At 46.4% G+C, this 19,439-nt stretch overlaps 1 protein-coding gene across 2 annotated transcripts in view; it reads left to right on the top strand.

The window, feature by feature from the left end:
• The first annotated feature begins 482 nt into the window (after positions 1-482).
• LOC144144706 (monocarboxylate transporter 7-like) overlaps positions 483-19,439 on the top strand; it is a 32,028-nt gene continuing 13,071 nt past the window's right edge. For both annotated transcript variants that reach the window (XM_077676235.1, XM_077676234.1), the window contains exons 1-2: positions 483-725; positions 6,834-7,094. In XM_077676235.1, coding sequence (XP_077532361.1) covers positions 6,896-7,094 — 199 coding nt within the window. In that variant the 5' untranslated portion in view covers positions 483-725; positions 6,834-6,895. The remainder of the gene's footprint in view (positions 726-6,833; positions 7,095-19,439) is intronic.

Here is a 19,439-nt window from a genome sequence, read left to right as displayed (position 1 = left end):
AAAAAATGAGTTGGTTGCCTATAACAAGTTATGAACTGTTGACTAGGGTAAGGGCGCGTGGCCTTACTGAACGAGGTTTGCTCATGTGCGAATGCAGGTGACCTTCTGCCTTCTGAAACACCCGGACCGCCTGCCGTGCTGTCACGCCCCGTAACTGAGTTCGAATATCACTTGCGGGTCATATGCAGTGTCTCGAATCAGTAAGAAGAAAACAATGTTCTACCACCTAGCATTTCTCAAACAGCAGCGTTTTACACATTAACACTGCTTGTTTAATTATAATGCCTGCAAATCTGCTCTAGCCTTTCGCAGTGGGTGTCATTCAAAACCTTATTTCTTCCAGTTCTTTTTGAAGTAACTTCCCCTCCTAAAAGTCAGCCAATCAGTATGAGGTGTTCGTGCGACGCATTTTTTTGGCTTCAGCTTTACGCAATGGCAGTGAGCAACACTCCATTTTATAAAAATGTGCTTCCTGTATTTGTAGTTTGTCCCAGTGACCTTACTGCCATCTGTAGGTTCGCTACCCATGCGCTGCCGTGTGCGTCATACCAGTGCTCTGCTGCGGAGGTCACCACATTTGAAGGCGATAGCTGCGGAAGCCCTACGCAGCACCAAACTAGCGCTGGAACACCTATACGATGAATATGTTGCGACAACAGCACTGCCAATTTTTAGGGACCTTCCTTAGCAAAAAGGCCACCTTTATCACTTTCGCCAACTAAAGTGTAAGTAATGTAGTGTTTGCTTACTCTGCTTAGTTGAAAATAATATTTAACCCGTTCATTTAACCAACGCTATTTTAACGCAGCGCTTGGGTTTCCTCTGATAAATATTGATTTTATATGATATATGCAAATTGTGTGCCTTGTCTTTAGGGCAGTATACTTCGGTTAATAGCTAATACATTATTATTCGCAGTATTCGTTACGGACAAATGTTGCATCAGAATTGAATTGTGTATAATATTATTGGTTCACCTTCCTTGTAATAAATAAGAAAGTGCAAATCATTTTTTCGGGATAGTGTTTCCGTACCAGAAAATCACATATTGTTCCAAATGTGATTTTGGTATGATTCGAAATGGGCTAGCATTGTCGGCAGTGTGTGGAGGAAATGCTCTGCATGCCGGCATAACGATTCAATGTTGAGTAGCTAGAAGTGTCGGTTCTACAGGCTCGCTGCACATTTGTGAACCAAGACATGCTCATTTCAGCAATTTGACTTCAAGTGCAGCCTGGAAGACCGTTGTACAGAGTGACTCGTTCGTGGTATGACAGAAGTTTAGTTGGCTGTGGCCTTTCGGTCAGCGTTCAAGGTGCTCATTTACCCCGAAAAAGCAGCGCAGAATATTGTGGGTTTTGGTTGGGGCCACTGAACTTTTAAGTAGAGGCTGGATTTTAGGCAGATGCCTATTTTGTTCCTCGGTTTCCTATCACCCCACTTTGATATATGAGCATGAATTAGAAGTAACAAAGAGCTTTATTTGTTTTTATAGTGCATATAAAAGCCAATTTCGGCGTGTGTACCTAAATTTCTATGAGTGCCCATGAGTACCTATTTTCAAAATTGGCGCCCATATAAACACTATTTTGCCTCAACGTTTACTTCCGGAGCAGTGTAAGATTGTTACTCATCTTAATAGGTAGAACTGAGTGTTCGGATCACTATGAGTTCAACCTACTCCTCTCGTTCAGCCAACATTCTGAAAACCACCGCTAGAACGAGTATAATAGGACTCATTCTCAGAGACGAGGCGTAAAGTTGAGACCAAAAATGTGGAGTGGTAGTCGTTTCCTATTGTTTCCACCATTTAAACATTGATTTTAATACTGCGTTTCGGTTGCCCTCGAAACAAATTTCTTCAAACACGTCCAGTTGCGTCTTCATTTATATAAGCATACTGATATCCAACTATTGTCAAGCCAACGATTGCGCATCCGACACGCCTTTGTTAACATAGCATACCTACATAAAATAGCCAACGGCAAAACATGTTTGTGCAGCCGCATTCCTTTGCGAAAAATTCACACTTTATTTATTTATTTATTTATTTATTTATTTATTTATTTATTTATTTATTTATTTATTTGTTTATTTATTTATTTGTATCCCTCAGGGCCCGAGGGCGTTACAGAGGGGAGTGGTAAATACATAATAAAACAGATAAGAGCAGCAAAACAGCAATAAACATTACAATTAACAGCTTGTTATGAAAACAGGTTGGTTATAACTGAACGAAAAGCAATCTCATTGCTGATTTTAGCTACGGATTGAGGAAGGCGATTCCAACTTGCACAAGCGCTAGGGACAAAGGATTCCTGAAACAGGTTTGTGCGACCCGATGGAACATGAACTTTGTGCTGGTGGTCGATCCGGGAGGACATGTAAGCTGGAATGGACAATAGCCGGCTTCTGAGGATGGGATTACAATGATAAATCTTGTGCAACAAGCATAAACGAAACACGTTTCTGCGATTTTCAAGAAGAGGCAAAGATAGGCTTGCTTTAATAGATGTCACACTGGATGTGCGGTGATAATTTGAAAGTATAAAACGCGAGGCTCGATGTTGAACGCTTTATAACTCAGAACAGAGGGACGCCGTGTTCGGATCCCAAACAGTGGCCGCATACACCAGTTTTGGACGAACTAAAGTTTTAAGCAATTTCAAAGAATAAGTAGCCGGATTAAAGTTTCTCCAGGGATACCCTAAGGTACGATTGGGGTTGCTAACAACATAATTGATGTGGGTTTTCCCGGACATGGTATATGATATGTGCACGCCTAGGTATTTATAGGACGGGACATCTTCAAGAGGAATTTTGTTAATAGAGTAAGAGAATGCTTGGGTTTTACTTCGAAAAACGCGCATGTTTTTACACTTATTATTATTGAGTTTCATTTGGCAGACCTCGCACCACTGCAAAACACGGTCAACATCGGTCTGAGTGCTATAGCGTCAGAATCACTGGAAATTTCCCTGTACATTACACAATCGTCGGCGAAAAGCCTGATTCATGAACAAGTATTAGTTGGTAAATCATTTATGCATTAAAACAACAGTGGTCCCAAAACGGAACCTTGCGGAACCCCTGAATTAACTGGAGAAAAAGCCGAATTAGTGCCATTAACATTTACAAATTGATAACGGTTAGTCAGGAAACACTCACCATGCAAGTACGTTTGGGTCTAGGTTCAGATTCGAAAGTTTGAAAAGGAATAATTTGTGAGGGACTGTATCAAACGCTTTAGCAAAATCGAGGAATATGCAGTCTGTGAAAGACCCGCGATCAAGAACAGTATGAAGATCATGCGTCAGGCAGATTAGCTGTGTTTCACACGAGAACGATTTTCGGAACTACTTTCCAAGAAATTTACAATATGAGAAGAAATTACGTTTTCCATTATCTTACAGCACAGGCTGGTTAATGACACCGGTCGATAATTATTCGGAGAATGTCTGTCGCGAGATGTGTGCAGCGGGACCACCTTCCCGACCTTCAATTCATCGGGAATACAGGATGTTTCAAGTGACAGCGCAAAACGTTTGGTCAAGATAATAGAACAGTACACTTTAGTATTAGCCAAAAACATTGAGTTTATATTATCAACACCACATAATAGGGAAATTCACACTTTACCAATTAAACACTCAGCGCCATAGTTATCAAAAACAATAGGTTCCATGGAACATACATGAGGACTTTCGTAATCAGGGTAGCAGTTGAAATTAATACAAGTAGAAAATGCAGAAGAAAACACAGCATTAAAAACATTGGCGCACTCTTCAGCAGGAACTGCTGAATCATCGGGATATTTAAGCGTTACCGCTACACTAGTGCTTTTAATAACGATGTTCAAGACTTGTTTGGGCTTATTTATTAGCATATTGGTTAGTGTTTTATTAAATATTGTGTAATTTACATCTTTAAGCGCCTCTTTATATTGGGTAGCTGCAGCTCGATAAGAATCCCAGCGTGTTTTACTGTTCGAAATTTGGCTGAGCCAAAAAGGTGCTTTTAAATGCCGAGCATTTCTTAGCCTCGCCTGTTCCTGCGTCGGACGGTGTCAACAGTTTCGCGTCCGCAGCAGGTGCGCCTCTCCTTCCCTCCTCTCTCTCAACAGCAGCTGGCGCGCGCATGCGTCGTAGTCAGCCCGTTCGCTCCGTCGCGGTCTCGGCCTAACAGGTGCGTGATAGCAGCGCGGTGGGTCGTGGAAGGGCGCGCGCTGCTTACGCATGCGCGCTCCCTCCCCCCCCCCCCCCTACTGCTCTCCCTCTACTGCGCGCGCTGCAAATATAGCGGCTAGCGGTCGCTCGTGTTTCAGTCACTGCGTTGCTCCTTCCTTCCTTGGGTGACGCTCGTGCCCACGTTTACTCGTGTCTGCTACTCCAGCATCACGGAAGAAGCGATGGAAGCAACACTGCCTTCAATCAGTACTGAGGCCCCAATGCTCTGCATTTACTCGTGTTCCCCGCACGGGAAGGCGCGGTAATTTTTTTCTTGTTGCGCAGTCTTTTCAAATATTTATTAAACCATGGTTCCTCGTTACTAGAAATAACCGTCCTAAGCGGAACAACATTTTCTATTAAAGAGGCAACCTTCTCTCTAAACAAAACCCAGTTATCGTTAACAGAACTCTGTTAAAAATCAATCAAAGACATGCTTCTTCTTAAAAAAAATATTTGATTGCTAAGTTCATTTTGAAAAATGCTCTTCAAAAATCTGAAAACGTACTTTTCAGGGCTTGAACGTCCGGCCTGTGCAATTTGGACAGTATTATTGCTCAAGATGAAACCTCAACAGATATACGAAACAGTGCTCACATGAGAGGTTGTTATTTCGTAATAAGGCTTTGTCTCTGGTGCAATAATTATTATTGTCTGTTTTTTGTGTCGTGAATAAATTCAACCGGGCAGAGATAAAGTACACCTTTTTAAAATCAGTATTGCCAGCTCTCAAGTATTCTTTTGCATGGCCGTTTCAATTTATGCGACGCTCGAGCAAGCGACAGAGAACATGAATATGAGCAGTGTCTGTTGAATTAACCCAACGAATAGCCATTGACGCATTAATTTTATGGCGGAATTTAACGGCTATGTTAATCTCTTGGCGCCTTTGTACCAACATACAGGCCGCTCACGCCCGCGTTTGGAATCATTTGCTTTGATGTAAACGTTAATGGTGCCGATACTTACTACGTTAGATGGCTAAAACGTAGTTTTGCATACCCAGTTTTGGCGCTTAAGTCGCGTTTTTTGAGTGCCTAAAAATCCGCCCTCTGCTGATAATAGAGCGGTTTTAGCCTAGCGGCAACCGTGCGCTACACTAGCGGCGGGGGCTACCCGGAACCCAACTGCGCATGAGCAGTCACGTCACTTTACCCGCCGCCGATCATGTAGCGTAAGCTAGCAGCTATGCTAAATCTCCAATATTCTCGTGCACTTAACGGGACACATTCTCCTGGTCCCGGTGGGGTGCATTTACACCGCTGATTTATGATAAGTGTGCCATAACAGTTTACACATAAAAAGGGTTCTGGAGGTATGCACTGCTTGATAAAAATATTATCTATGTAATACAGGGCGATAACAGGTACAACTTCGCCTTTCCTTCCGGTGCGTGTTGTTTACAACCCGCGTGCATAGCACCTCGGATTTTTTGGTTCCTCCCTATAACGTGGAAAACTATTACTGTCATCCTGTCAGTACTGTCACCGTGCAGACAGCTGTAGTGGCTCTAATGTTGCCTACTGGATGTAATGCTCTTGAAAGGCTGTATAGCGCCTTGTTTCAGTATGGCGAATTTTTTACTTTGCAAGGTAGTATGTTTACTTTACCAAAAAATTCCGCCAAAGTTACAAAGCACTGAGAGTAAATTCGCGATTTGAAAGTAAAGTCGCTTCCACAAAATAAACCTTTTCATTTTTGATATAATATCCACTTGTGTCCAGGCAGTGTTGCAAGGTACAAAGTACCGCTTAGAGGCCATCGCCCATAAAGCCTGCACGAACTCCTCTTCGAAATCGACCACGTTTGTACTGGTGCGAAAATAAGCAATGCGGTCATTATTCACACAAAAACCTTTGAGGTTCCAAGAAAAAGCTCCGGATTATTGCCCTCAGACCTAAAGCCCCGGCTTGATAACTGTGCTGACCATTGTCAGTATGACGGATAGGTGAGGGTGAGTGGTATTGCATACGGTGTTTGTGGGCTTGTGCAGGTTGACACAGGCACTGGCCGATACGAGAAAAATGTTTTCTTAACAGTGCGAGAGATTATACCGGAGAAGTAAAAAGTATCATGACACCAAAGAACTGTTTATGAGATATGAATACAACAACACTACAGACGAATTAAAACCGTAAATTGCTCCTCCGACCTAGTATGATGACATCGCAATATATAGCAATTCTTGGATGCCCGGCGAGCCTCCGTCCGCAGCTGTCACCGTTACCGGCCACTACAAATGAATGTGAAAGATTTGGTTGTAACGTTGACATCGCAGTCAAGTTGCTGCAACCAAACTCGTCTGTCGCAAGGCATTTTGATGCGCTCCGCCACTGCTAGCAGGCCCTATAAAATACAGTGTGTGGAACAGCCGTCCTGCAACGAAATGGTCCCGGAAATCTACGAATTCACAGTTACACGAGTCGACTGAGATCGTTAGCTCAACAATGCACCGATGCGTCCATTAACAGGGGTTACCCTATCTGTCAAAAAAATTGTCTTCCATTCGCTTTCATGCCCAACTATTTCATAAGGTTATTTCTGAAAACTGCAGACGATAGACTGGAAATTTCACAAACATATTTGTCTTCCTGTGTTATTCTGAAGGCACCCTCTAAGAGCAATCCATACGACGACAAAAAGCTCCAGGACTGTTTCTAAAGCAAGCCATGAAGCCTGCCACTGGGATGGAGATGCAGGACTGCTGCTGGGCTGTACCAGCAGCAGCCGCTATATGGGTGTTCCTGGTTGAAATTGTTTCGTCAAGTTCGGGTCTTCTCTATGTGTTCTTCATGGACAAGTTCAATGTCAGCCATGAAGAGGCCGCTTGGCCTATAGTCAGTTACGTGATCGTCGCAAATTTGTCAGGTGAGAGCTGGGTACAAGCTGCATAATACATTCATAAAAAGTGTGTGTAGAACTATTGAATACCTTTCCCTAATATAGTGATGTAATTCTTTACACAGACGCTAGTGATTCCTGCAACCCTTGGTGGCCATCCAAGTTCTAGAACACATGTCCACAGTGAGACATGAAAAATAGCAGGCACTTTCAAAACAACCTTAATAGTAACTAAAGCTTTCTTGAGCGCGGAACTGCACGTCGACTGCACTAAAAGCTTGTTACTCAGATGATATTAAGCAAATATTCTGTCATAAGTCATTGTACATTTCCTGGCCTTTTGGGTAGTATTTGTGCGCAAACCCTTAGATTATAAAAATCAATGAAATTTTGTGTTGTGATCTTCGGTACGCGGACGCCCAGGGAAACATGCCAGTTTTTTTTAATACAGACTTGTTGAATATTGTGATTTTTTGGTTCTTCCTAATCAATTGGTCTCTATGTTATGTAGCGGAGGATGTACTAAATGATATTTTCGTTTAAATCCCTCTTTTTATTGACGTGCCAATAGGTCCTGAAACAAATGTGTTACTTCTTATTTGCCTGAGTAAATTATGTGTTTTGCCCGTCCTGGTGGCTCAGTGGCTAAGGCGTTGTGCTACTGAGCACCAGCTCGCGGGTTCGATTCCCGGCGTCGGCGGTGGCTTTTCTGATGGACGCGCAAGGCAAAAACGCCCGTGTATACGAGATTTCGGCGCACGTTAAAGATCCCCAGGAGGTCAAAATTTATCCGGAGCCCTCCACTACGGCGTGCCGCATCGTTTGAGTTGCGTCGGCGCATTAAACCCTGCAACCAATGAAATTATGTATTTTGTGTGAAAAACACCGTATTGAGTTAAAGTGTGTCCAAGAACTTTGACTCCTGTATTCGTGAAAGAAATCTGCAGCTAAGGTGCGCCAATATTACCCGATGGCAATGTTTGCAGCTGTTATAGCTATGGTGCGGTATGTTGTGAAACAGATTCCGTCCGCAATTCATTAAAATGAAGTTGTTACTAGGAACATTAGGAGTTTTTTGGGCTCTTGCGGCGTCAACCAGACGTGGTTGTGGGCTCTGCTTATCACCTGACTCTGTAATTGGGCATGGTGTCAAGGCAAGGGCGTACGTGCGGGCTCCCCAAAATTATTACTGTGGTGAATAAGGGAAGAACACGCGACTGAAGCAAGGGCCATGCCTTCTCAAAAGGGGTTACCTGCCCCAACTTCGATCGCCCTGGTTATTTGTCATGGTTTTAACTCCCCACTGACTAGGAATTGGGTAGGCATGCCTGGCCCAATTTTTAATTGGCGGGGATTCTGTGACTGCCGAGAAGCTGCTTAGTCAATCGACGGCCGGTCTCCGGCAATGCGAAGCTTACCAAAGAACTCTGGTTCCGCATGCACCTGAAAATCACTCTGAATATATAACTCGCTGAGTGGTCCTCTATCGCTTCGAGAGAAAACATGTCGAATCCACAGGCTCTGTTCGAAGTATTTCCCTGAGGTCGAGACACCTCTCTCGCGTCTCACATCTTAAGACATAAACGTAAGTGTCGCTTCGCCTGCAACCTTTTGTCTCACGAGGCAACTTTTTTCCTCTAACTTCAACGAAGGCCTCTGCGTTTTGTGTACGGCTGCTCTTTTTTGAATAGCACTGCTATGGAGCTTCGTTGGTTGATTGATTGATTGATTGATTGATTGATTGATTGATTGATTGATTGATTGATTGATTGATTGATTGATTGATTGATTGATTGATTGATTGATTGATTGATTGATTGATTGATTGATTGATTGTGGGTTTAAAACGTCGACGCAATGCCCAGAATACGAGAAGCGCAGCAGTGGAGGCCTCCGGAATAACTTTTACCGCCTGGGGACCCTAAGCGTGCCGGAAATCTGGCCAAGCGGGGGGTTTTCCTGCTTGCCTCCCTCCGAAAAGCAGCCACCGCGCTTGGGATGGCATCCGCATTTTTGGGCTCGGCAGCACAACGCCATCGCCACTAAGTTACCGCGGAGGGTCGGGGGCACATGGTACCCATGATACTCTCGCGCGAGACATTACAGGCGCACCACTTTGAGTAGCCATATACCAACATTAAATACTTTGTTTTGCAATTTTCTGAAGTGAAAAAGGGGAGAGCACGTTTTTGCCATCATAAGCATTCTGAATTTGCAAAAAACTCACGCAAATGACAAAACCTGATCCATGCCATGGAAAATGAAGACATAACATTGATCACAAATCCGGCATGTCCCACCAGGATAGGAGGCCAAACTAGCAGGGACACCTGCCCGGATCTCGCAATAATCAAGAACGCCGAAGGAGTACACTGGTTCAATCCAGAGGAAATACTAGGTAGTGACCATTGTATAATAAACTCATCCATCACCACGGTGATGATCAGGAGAACCTTAGGAGAAGCCCAAATCACCAATCGGGAGAAATACAGGAAAAGGTCGTCTTCATTATTGGAAATAACCAATATAAAAGAATGGAGTAAAAAACTGAAACAAACATATCAGGACGCAACAATAGCGGTGACACGCACAAACTTACAACCAAATGTAGACAAACATTTACAACACATATGGGAATCAAGGCGTAGTCTGGTCAATAGGTGGAAAAGGCAAAAGCGCAAGAAGAAGCTCAAGATCAAAATTAAAGAACTAAGAACGAGAGCACGGGAATACGCAGACCAGGTCGGACAACAAAATTGGGCTCAGTTCTGTAACTCCTTGAAAGACACGTTGAGTACCTCAAAAACCTGGGCCATTCTCAGAAGCATGATTGACCCAGCCAAGACAAGGACCGAAAATAATGGAACCTTAAAAAAGCTAGCGCATCAGTTTCAAGGGACGAACAAGTAATTACTGAAAGCCCTGAAAGACAAATTCCTGGGCACACAGAAGACGGCACCCTGCAAGCTACCATACAAGGGAAAGCGGAATGAAGCCCTGGACGCAGAAATAACTAAGGAAGAAGTTAGGATGGCAATGTGAGCGGCACAAAAAAACACCGCCGCGGGTGCGGACCGCATAATAAATGCAATAATTAGACATTCAGGGGAATGCCGTATAGAGGCACTAACAAAGTACATAAATGAACTCTGGGCAAAAGGAGAAGTCCCACAGGAATGGAAACATGCCGAAATAATAGCCATCCGCAAGCCAGAGAAGAAACCAGGAATCGAAGCGCTTAGACCAATCTGCACTGACCTCATGCTTGGGGAAGGTCTACGAAAGAATAATAATAAGAAGGCTACAGGAGTACCTGAAAGACAACTACATCTTACCGCACACCATGGTAGGCTTCAGAGAAGGCCTATCAACGCAAGACGCCTTCTTGCTCCTGAAAGAAGAGGTGCTCACCAATATTCGCAAGGGAAGTGAACACATAACCATGGCCCTGGACTTAAAAGGGGCTTTTCATAATGTGTCACACTACGCAATTCTAAAAGAGCTCAATAACCTCCATTGCGGAGGGAGAATTTACAACTATGTTAAAGCTTTTCTATCAGACCGAACTGCAAGCATAGGGCTAGATAAAGTCAGATCCAAAAGGCTCAAAATGCCCAACAACGGCACACCTCAAGGATCTATATTATCGCCCTTACTCTTCAATGTAGCGATGATAAAGCTAGCAAAAAACTCCAGAAATAACAAACATTAACCATACTCTATATACAGATGATATAACCATATGGACAACCAAAGGCTCATTGGCTCAAAAGGAAGAAGCACTTCAAGGGGCGGCGAACTGCGTAGAATCTCTCGCCAAGGACAGCGGCCTCCGGTGTGCTCCAGGGAAGTCAGAAATAATCAGGGTCTATAACAGCAGATGCAAAAGCCCGGCAGACCTAAATGTGATTCTGGAAAAACAAAAAATTAAACAAGTCTCATTAATGAGGATACTCGGTCTGTGGATACAGAGCAACCTAAAAGCCAACTACACTATACAGATGCTCAAGAAGACCACACAGCAAATAACACGAATAATCAGAAGAATAACAAGAAACAAAACAGGAATGACAAAATAAGACACTCCGTCTGGCACAAGCCCTGGTGGGCAGCAGAGTGGCGTACAGCCTACCATGTCACCGGCTAAACAAACAAGAGAACGATCAAATAGAAACGATAATAGGGGATCTTATAAAACCGCAATCGGACTCCCTCAGTGCATGGCCACGAGTAAGGTACAAAAACTGGGCATAACAAGCACCTTTGAGATCAAAGAAGCCACGCTGATTGCTCAAGAACAAAGGCTGCAACTCACCAGAACAGGCCGAGCTGTACTCAAAATGTAGGCACGCCCGCTGATAAATGCAGCATCACAAGTAAAGTCGACCTCGACAACGACATACGCAGAAAATTATTTATATCACCAATACAAAGACACATGGACAAGAGAGCCCACCAAGGAAGAAGAAAAGCAAGGATAGCATATCTAGAAAAAAACTCGATGGAGACCCTAACACACTCTACACTGACGCAGCAATGTACAAAAAGAACAGCTCCGCACGGGGCACCTTGAGTAATCTTGGTGACGGTGAGTGGCGACACTGCGTACCCCGAGCCCCCCATACTTAAGCTGTCACCTACCGTGGCTAGAAGTTGAAAGGTGAAGGGTTAGAAGCCGTGAACGGAGGCCGTCGGAGCCTAGGTTAAGCTCCGGCCGATGGGCTCCCTGCCTGTCTACCAGGCAGGGAGCTCCGGGTACCTCTTTGACTACCAGGGTAAGGTCAAAGGATAAAGTACCCCCGTCTCCCTGCTTTCCAATGTAGCATATGGCATTTTCCAAACCCCCCCCCCCCCCCCCCAAACGTGATCGGCCCCCGAAAAGGGGCCGCACCGAAGTTTCCTTTCCACCACTTCCCAACTTGAGTATTACGAAACCGAACAACTACTCTCGCTTCTTAGTGATAGAATCAGTTGACCAGTTGAACCCTCTTGCTTCAAATTCAGTATTTCTCGTCTCCAAATTTCTTGAAGGTGTCATCGGCGAATCACATAAAGCCGAAATACAAAGAACCGGTGAAATCCTTGTTGAAGTCAGTAGCCAGGATCAGGCTGATAAACTACTTGCACAAACCCGCATCGCCGATCTGGCCATCCGAGTCACGCCCCACCGCAGCCTAAGCAGCTCTCAGGGCGTGATTTCCGAATATGACCTAATCAATGAATCTGAAGCTGACCTGCCCGAGGGCCTTCGTAGTCAGGACGTAACAGCGTTCAGGCGCATAACCATCCGCAGAGACGATAAACAAATACCAACTAGCACTTCATTCTAACCTCCGAGAAGGCGACCCTTCCAGAATTCATCAACGCAGGTTACATCCGTTGTTCAGTCCGGCCTTACATCCCGAACCCACGGCGCTGTTTCAAGTGCCAACGGTTCGGGCACGGCACAAACACCTGTCGCGGCCGACTTACCTGCGCAAAATGCGCCCAGCATGATCACCCGGCCGAAAACTGCAACGTGCAGTAACTTTTTTGTGTAAACTGCCAGGGTCCACACGCGGCCTACTCCAAAAAATGCGAAAAGTTTCAATTAGAAAAGAAAATCATTAACATCAAGGTCACTGAAAACATCACTTTCCCAGAGGCGCGGAAGAGGTTCACCTCTTTCCCTGTGGGGAGGTACGCCGACGCAGCTCGCCGGGGGGCGGAGTGGCGTCTGGTTTCGGCGGGGACCCAGTACGGCGAGTCGGACTTGGTCCCGCCCCCGCCCTCCTCCCCCCCCCCCCTGGGTTGCCTCTGGCAGCCCAACCCGCCTTCGCACCGCTCGCTGAGTCGGCAGCGGCTGTGGTGGCAACCACGTCTGGTGGGGAAGCCGCTGCACCCACTGTTTCCTCTTCTCCACCGGCCCGAAGCACACGCGAGGGCCCGGACGAGATGGAGACGGAGGCAGTCGCAGCGACCCCTTTCCCCGCCTTACTGCCTGTGCCATCTGTGGTGCTCCCCACGCCTTCGGCACTGGCACCGCAGGCAAAGAACACCCGAAAGGATACCACGTCAAGGAGGCCCAGTCCGCTGGGCACCCCCTTGCCTTCAGATGACGACATGGACGTCGAGCCCTTCCGGCTTTCATCGCAACGGAAGAAACGGGCTGCGATGTCCAGGTCAGTAGAGAAGGCCAGAAAACCCCTTCCAAGAGTGCAAGCCCCGAAAGACCCCACATAAATAGTCACATTCCAGTAGATCTGAACACATAATAATGGGAAGAGAAAATATTGTTCAATGGAACTGCAGAGGCCTTCTGAATAATCTTGACGACGTGTATGAGATTCTGCATGCTAATCAGCCAAGTTTAATGTGCGTTCAGGAAACACATCTGAATTCCAAACACACAAATTTCTTGAATAGTTACCTGGTATACCAGAAGGACAGGGATGGCTGCACACACTCTTCTGGCGGTGTGGCCATAATCGCCGGCAAATCCTTAGCATACCACCCTGTCACCTTGAACACCGTCCTTGAGGCTGTAGCCGTTTACAACAATAATATTTAATAGGTTGATAACGGTATGCTCCATATACATTCCTCCTGATGTTGCCCTTACGAGCTCCGACTTCGAGGCGCTGGTCGACAAGCTGCCCGAACCATCCATCCTCACAGGTGACCTTAATGCTCACAACTGTCTTTGGGGCTCTTCCAGAACGGATGCCCCAGGTCGCCTGATAGAGAACTTCCTTACATCTTCTGGAGCATGCCTTTTCAACAATAAACAGCCTATATACCATAACATAGGTCACAACACATACATCTTGACCTGGCTATTGGTTCTGCAATTCTCTTTCCTTGTCTTGAGTGGGGTCTGGGCACGGACCCATATGGCAGTGACCATTTCCCCACTTCATTAACGTATATGGATACAGGCCCGAGCAGTCGATCTTCCCATAAAAGGTTTAATGAAGCAAGAGCTAAGTGGAATACATTTACAGAGACATCCCAACTACACCACACATCCATAGGACACCTACACGTTGAAGAAGCTACCCAACTGCTCACGGCGCACATCCTCGACGCCGCCGAAAAGTCCATTCCCCACGCCTCTGGTGCCCCGCGCAACCAGCGGAGGCCGTGGTGGAATGAGGACGGTAGGCGGGCTCGAGAGGCCCTGAACAAGGCGTGGGGTGTCCTTCGTCCGTACTCCACGTCGGGTAACCTCATTTTGTTCAAACGGGCCAAGGCGTTAGAAAAACGTGTGGGCCGTGAGGCAAAACGATAGAGTTGGCGTTCTTTCATAACATCCATAAACTCCAACACAGACACACGGAAAGTATGGACGAGAATACGCAAACTCAAAGGACAACAAACACACAGCCTGCTTCTGGTCAGCACAACAGGTGACTCACTCGAAGACCCGGCTGACACACTCGCACAACACTTCCAACACGTGTCCAGTCCAGCACACTACACAAACACTTTCATGAAACACAAACAAACGGCCGAAAAGAAGCCTATACTAGATAACAATAGGTCAACATCTTCTTATAACACAGAGTTTTCACTGCATGAGCTGAGGGCTGCTTTGAGCACGTGTAAACCCTCAGCTCCAGGCCCAGACAACATCACATACACAATGACACAACACCTGCACGCAGACACTCTTCTAACCCTCTTACACCTATATAACAAGATATGGCTTTCGGGGCACATTCCAAACTCTTGGAAGGAGGCTATAGTTGTTGATTTCCTTAAGGAGGGAAAGGACCCGTTGTCCCCCTCAAGCTTCCGTCCTATAGCCTTGACGAGCTGCCTCTGCAAGCTCTTCGAGAAGATGGTAAGTCGAAGGCTCGTGTACTTCCTTGAGTACAACGGTCTTCTCGGGAGCAGCCAGGCAGGCTTCAGGATGGGGCGATCGACGAACGATCAACTGGTAGCTCTTGACTCGTACATCAAGGATGCCTTCGCGCATAAGCAGTGTTGTTTAACTGTGTTTTTCGACCTTGAGAAGGCATACCACACCGCTTGGCGTTATGGGATCCTTGGTGACCTCAAGTAATTCGGTGTTTCGGGTAACATGTTGAACACTCTTGTTAGTTACTTGTCAGACAGAACGTTTCGAGTAAGAGTTGGTTGTGCACCCTCAAAGGTTCACGTGCAAGAAAATGGCGTGCCACAAGGTGGCGTGTTCAGCTGCACTCTCTTCATAGTAAAAATGAACTCTCTTGGTAAGGCACTGCCACCTACAATCTCTTATTCCATGTATGTAGATGACGTCCAGATATCCTATAAATCATGCAATACAGTCGAACCTCGTTATATCGAACACGGGTATATCGAATTATTGCTTATATCGAACCATTGTCAGTTTTTTAAAAGAATTACATGCATTTTTAATTTTCTGTATCGAACTCGGTCGGTTAAGAAATGGATATATCGAACTCAGCGCCGACCGAAAGCGCGCGCTCCGGAGACAGGCGGCAGGCTTTCCCGCAACGCAGGGGAGAATAGCGGTGGCGCAGCAGGCGTTTGCGACTCAAACGCATGCCTGAGGCGCCGGTAGCGCGATTCAGGCTAGGCGGCATACGCAGTTGGCTGACTCAGGCGCACCCTATTCACCAGTTGGTTCAGTCGTTGTTCATCAGCTTCAGTCATCGTCATGTCTTGTTTCAGTCGATAAGCTCAAGACTCAACGCCTTAACGAACTCTTCAGCGTCGTGTTTGGTTTAAACTAGCGGACACTGTTCGCGCAGTTACGTGACTGTGTTTGCAAGGCGCTGTGTCAGCCGCGTGCGGCGTGGTGATGGCCGCTGTGGCCGCTGTGGAACTTTTACGCCGCTACTTCGGCGGAATGGAAGGTAGTGGTCTCGCGTTCGTGGACTCTTTGGAAACCATGGAGCAGGCTGTGGCACGACATGCAGTCAACTCGAAGAAACAGTCAACGCTGCTGCAGTTTTTTTCCCCTGGGAATAAATAGTTCACTTTAACGCTTCATGTGAGTAGTCATTCTTGTCGTTGCCTTTTTAGTGATTAAATCGCGCTGCGTTTTGACGCGTTTTTGATAAAATTTTATATATCGAATTTCGGTTATATCGAACTATTTCACGGTTCGCGCACTGTTCGATATAACGAGGTTTGACTGTATGTCAATCTGCGAACGTCAAGTCCAGCTTGGTGTAAAGAAACTTGCCGGCTGGGCAGACAAGAATGGTTTTAAATTGAATCCTGTAAAAAGCTCCTGCGCTGTGTTCTCCAGGAAGCGCAGGGTCCATATTGACCCAGGCATTACTCTTAATGGCGTGTCGCTTCCTGTGAACAAGGAGCACAAGTTTTTAGGTGTGGTGTTTGACCACAAACTCACATTCATTCCCCACATCAAGGAACTTAAGCATAAATGTATCAAAACAATGAATATCCTTAAAGGGGCCCTGAAAGGCATTTTGAGCACATTAAATGAAGTAGCGCAATCGTTAGATTGGGTCGTCAAGGTCATCTGGGCCAAGTATTACTCTTTTACGAGCAGCGGAAAGCTCACACTTTTGTTGCAAAGTTTGTCGCTTTTTTCTCACCCTTTCCTTCGTGTTTTTGGACGCCGCCATCTTCACATGTCTACATCATCGATTCCCCGATGTTCGTCATGAGCTAGACATCCTGCTATTGGGCGGCTTTTTCACGCACTTCCGGCAAAGAGATGAGTCGTCTGCTCAGCGTCGACTCGCCGGCTGATCTGCCAGCGTAGTGCCGGAGTGCTTGGACATTTTACGACAAACGAAACAAGTGTAAACAAACGCTTAACCGTTCGTATTGAATGCAACACGGCCATAACACGACATGGATATCATTGTAGCAGGGTGGCGAGTTGGGCGAGTTGGTGTACTTGCATCTTGGGGAACCGCGCGAACTAACAGGGACACAAAAAGAAAGAAGTGGACAGGACTAGCGCTGGACCTGAATGATATCCCCAAGATGGATATCATTCTCTTACCGGAGTACGTTCCATAAAGAAAGCGTTGAAGCCCCGTGGCACTTCTTTCGTGCAATCGCAGAGAACGCCCTGAGCCGAATGCCCGGGTTTGACGGATACATTTTTTTCCACTTCAAAACAATCCAGAGATGCGTTTCGAACGAACACAACGTCACAACATGCGTTGCAAGTCTGAACCGCGATTGACAGACGATGGGTTGCCTCCTCCTGCCCGTCGTAAATTCGGCACTCACTTCGCGCGCGGTTTGCGGGGACGAACAGCAAGTCACTTAACTCTGGCGCGCAAGCCGAGATCGCTTTTAGCCACGCACACTGCACATACCCCATGCGAGGTTGAGTCGTACGTCGCTCGAGAAAGATAATCCAGACCATGGGAAGCACTATCCACCCGCAGAAGCACAACGTCGCATTTCATCGCGAAACAAAGGCGTCCACAACACACACACCATCGCCTCCTGTAATGCCAAACGCATCTCACACTTCCTAATGAGAGTGAGTGGTACGACTGCAGTGCCCACATGTCGCGAGGTGGGGCCCCGAGCTGAACCGGGATCACGCAAGCGTAACTGGCCTCTGGGGCGGTTTGTGCCTTGTTGCCAAGGCAACCGATGTTTGAGATCGTCAAAGAAAGGCGCTCGCTCCAGCGCTAGAAAGCTCAGAGCCGCGCCGGAGCATGTTTTGCCAACGTTGCCGCTCTCCACCACGCGTCGCCCCAAGCTGAACTGGTCACATGATTGAAGTGTTTTGCGCACGGGTTCTGTAACGGTTTAAAATGTCTTTTTCACATGGCGCCGGCAGGAATTACCACCACCGCAAAATAAGACCCGGCACCAGCGGGGCCACATCTGATACGGCGCTTTTTGGATAAACAGTGCGCGGTGCATGAAAGGGACCGAGCGCACGATCCACCCCGAGCGGCTGCGAGTTCGCCGCCGATTAAAAGTCACGTGCTGCACTGCAGCAACGCACACCGCGAAAGGGCAACGCCAGGCCACCGCACACATGCGGCCAGATTTTTCGTTCGCTTATCCATCCTTGAGCGGAGTGCGGAATTCATGGTGCCAACAAAACTTGCCCGTAGCAGACGGCAGTCGGAGGAGCGTAATGCGGAAGTACGTCACCGCTGACTAGCGCAGCATCATGGGAGGGAGTGCTCGCGCGCCGTCAACAGTTGAAAAGAGGAGGAAACGCGGCGCGACGATAATGCGCGGTTTTTGATTTACGATTTCTCAGCTAATACTCATCGCTTTAACAAAATTCTTGCGGGAGGAGATTGCTAATACATTGTCTTATTTGGTTACATGTACATCCATGCATCGGCGGAAGGTATTTCAGGACCCCTTTAAGGTTCTCTCCCACCAATCCTATGGTTCCGATAAAGAACTCCTGCTGCGCTTGTATACTGCTTTGTTTGGGTCTCGTTTGGACTATGGCAATGTGGTGTATGGGTCGGCGAGTAAAACAGCATTACGAATGCTTGACCCAGTGCTACACTTGGTGCTTCGTCTCGCTTCGGGTGCTTTTCGCACTAGCCCTGTCGAGAGTCTGTATGTCGAGTGTGATAAGTGGAGCCTTGAGAACCAACGAACGTACATGGACTTGCTATATGCTTTTAAAATTTCATCACTGAATAATCATCATTTTTATCCTGTCTTTAACGATACATCAACATCTCTGCTCTTTGTAAATCGCCCATTGGTTCCTGTGCCCTTTTCACTTAGAGTGAGATAGCGAGCCTCGGATCTCAGTGCTTCGTTTTTAGATGTATATAGGTCATCATTTTCAAACAGTTTACCGCCTTGGCAACGTCGCCCTGTGTCGTGCGACCTTTCTTTTATGAGACTTGACAAAAATCGGGTACCACGAGCAGCAATACTGCAGCACTTTCTGTCTTTGCAGTTTAAATACTAACTTATAAAACAGCGCTATAAACAGGACTACAGAAAGGGCACACGGACAGGGCGCTGCCCTTTCTGCCGTGTGTGTGCCGTAGGCGCTGCCGTGTGCCCTTTCTGTAGTCCTGTTTATAGCGCTGTTTTATAAGTTAGTTATGTACCAACTGCCCCGCCTTCAATCTGTGTTGCAGTTTAAATACACATGTGCAGAATTTTATAGTGACGCTTCTAAAACCTCCACTATGGTGTCGTGCGCTGCTCATGGTCCAAATTTCAATGCAGCCAGAACCATGAGCGTGCACACAACAATTTTTTCAGAAGAAGCGTATGGAATTTTACTGATTGTACGACACATTCTTGAAAATCAAATTCCCAATTCCATCATCTATACAGAATCTTTGAGCGTTGTTAGCGCACTGTCATCGCACAAGCCCCCCAAAAACCACAAAGTAAATCTTGTATTCAGCACTATCATGTCCGTGTATGCACAAAAGCAAGAGCTGG

This window comes from Haemaphysalis longicornis, unplaced genomic scaffold (genome assembly GCF_048455015.1).
Source record: "Haemaphysalis longicornis isolate Haplotype H1 unplaced genomic scaffold, Haemaphysalis longicornis Haplotype H1 scaffold_7, whole genome shotgun sequence".
Classification (NCBI taxonomy): domain Eukaryota; kingdom Metazoa; phylum Arthropoda; class Arachnida; order Ixodida; family Ixodidae; genus Haemaphysalis; species Haemaphysalis longicornis.
This window is presented reverse-complemented; position numbering and strand designations above follow the sequence as displayed.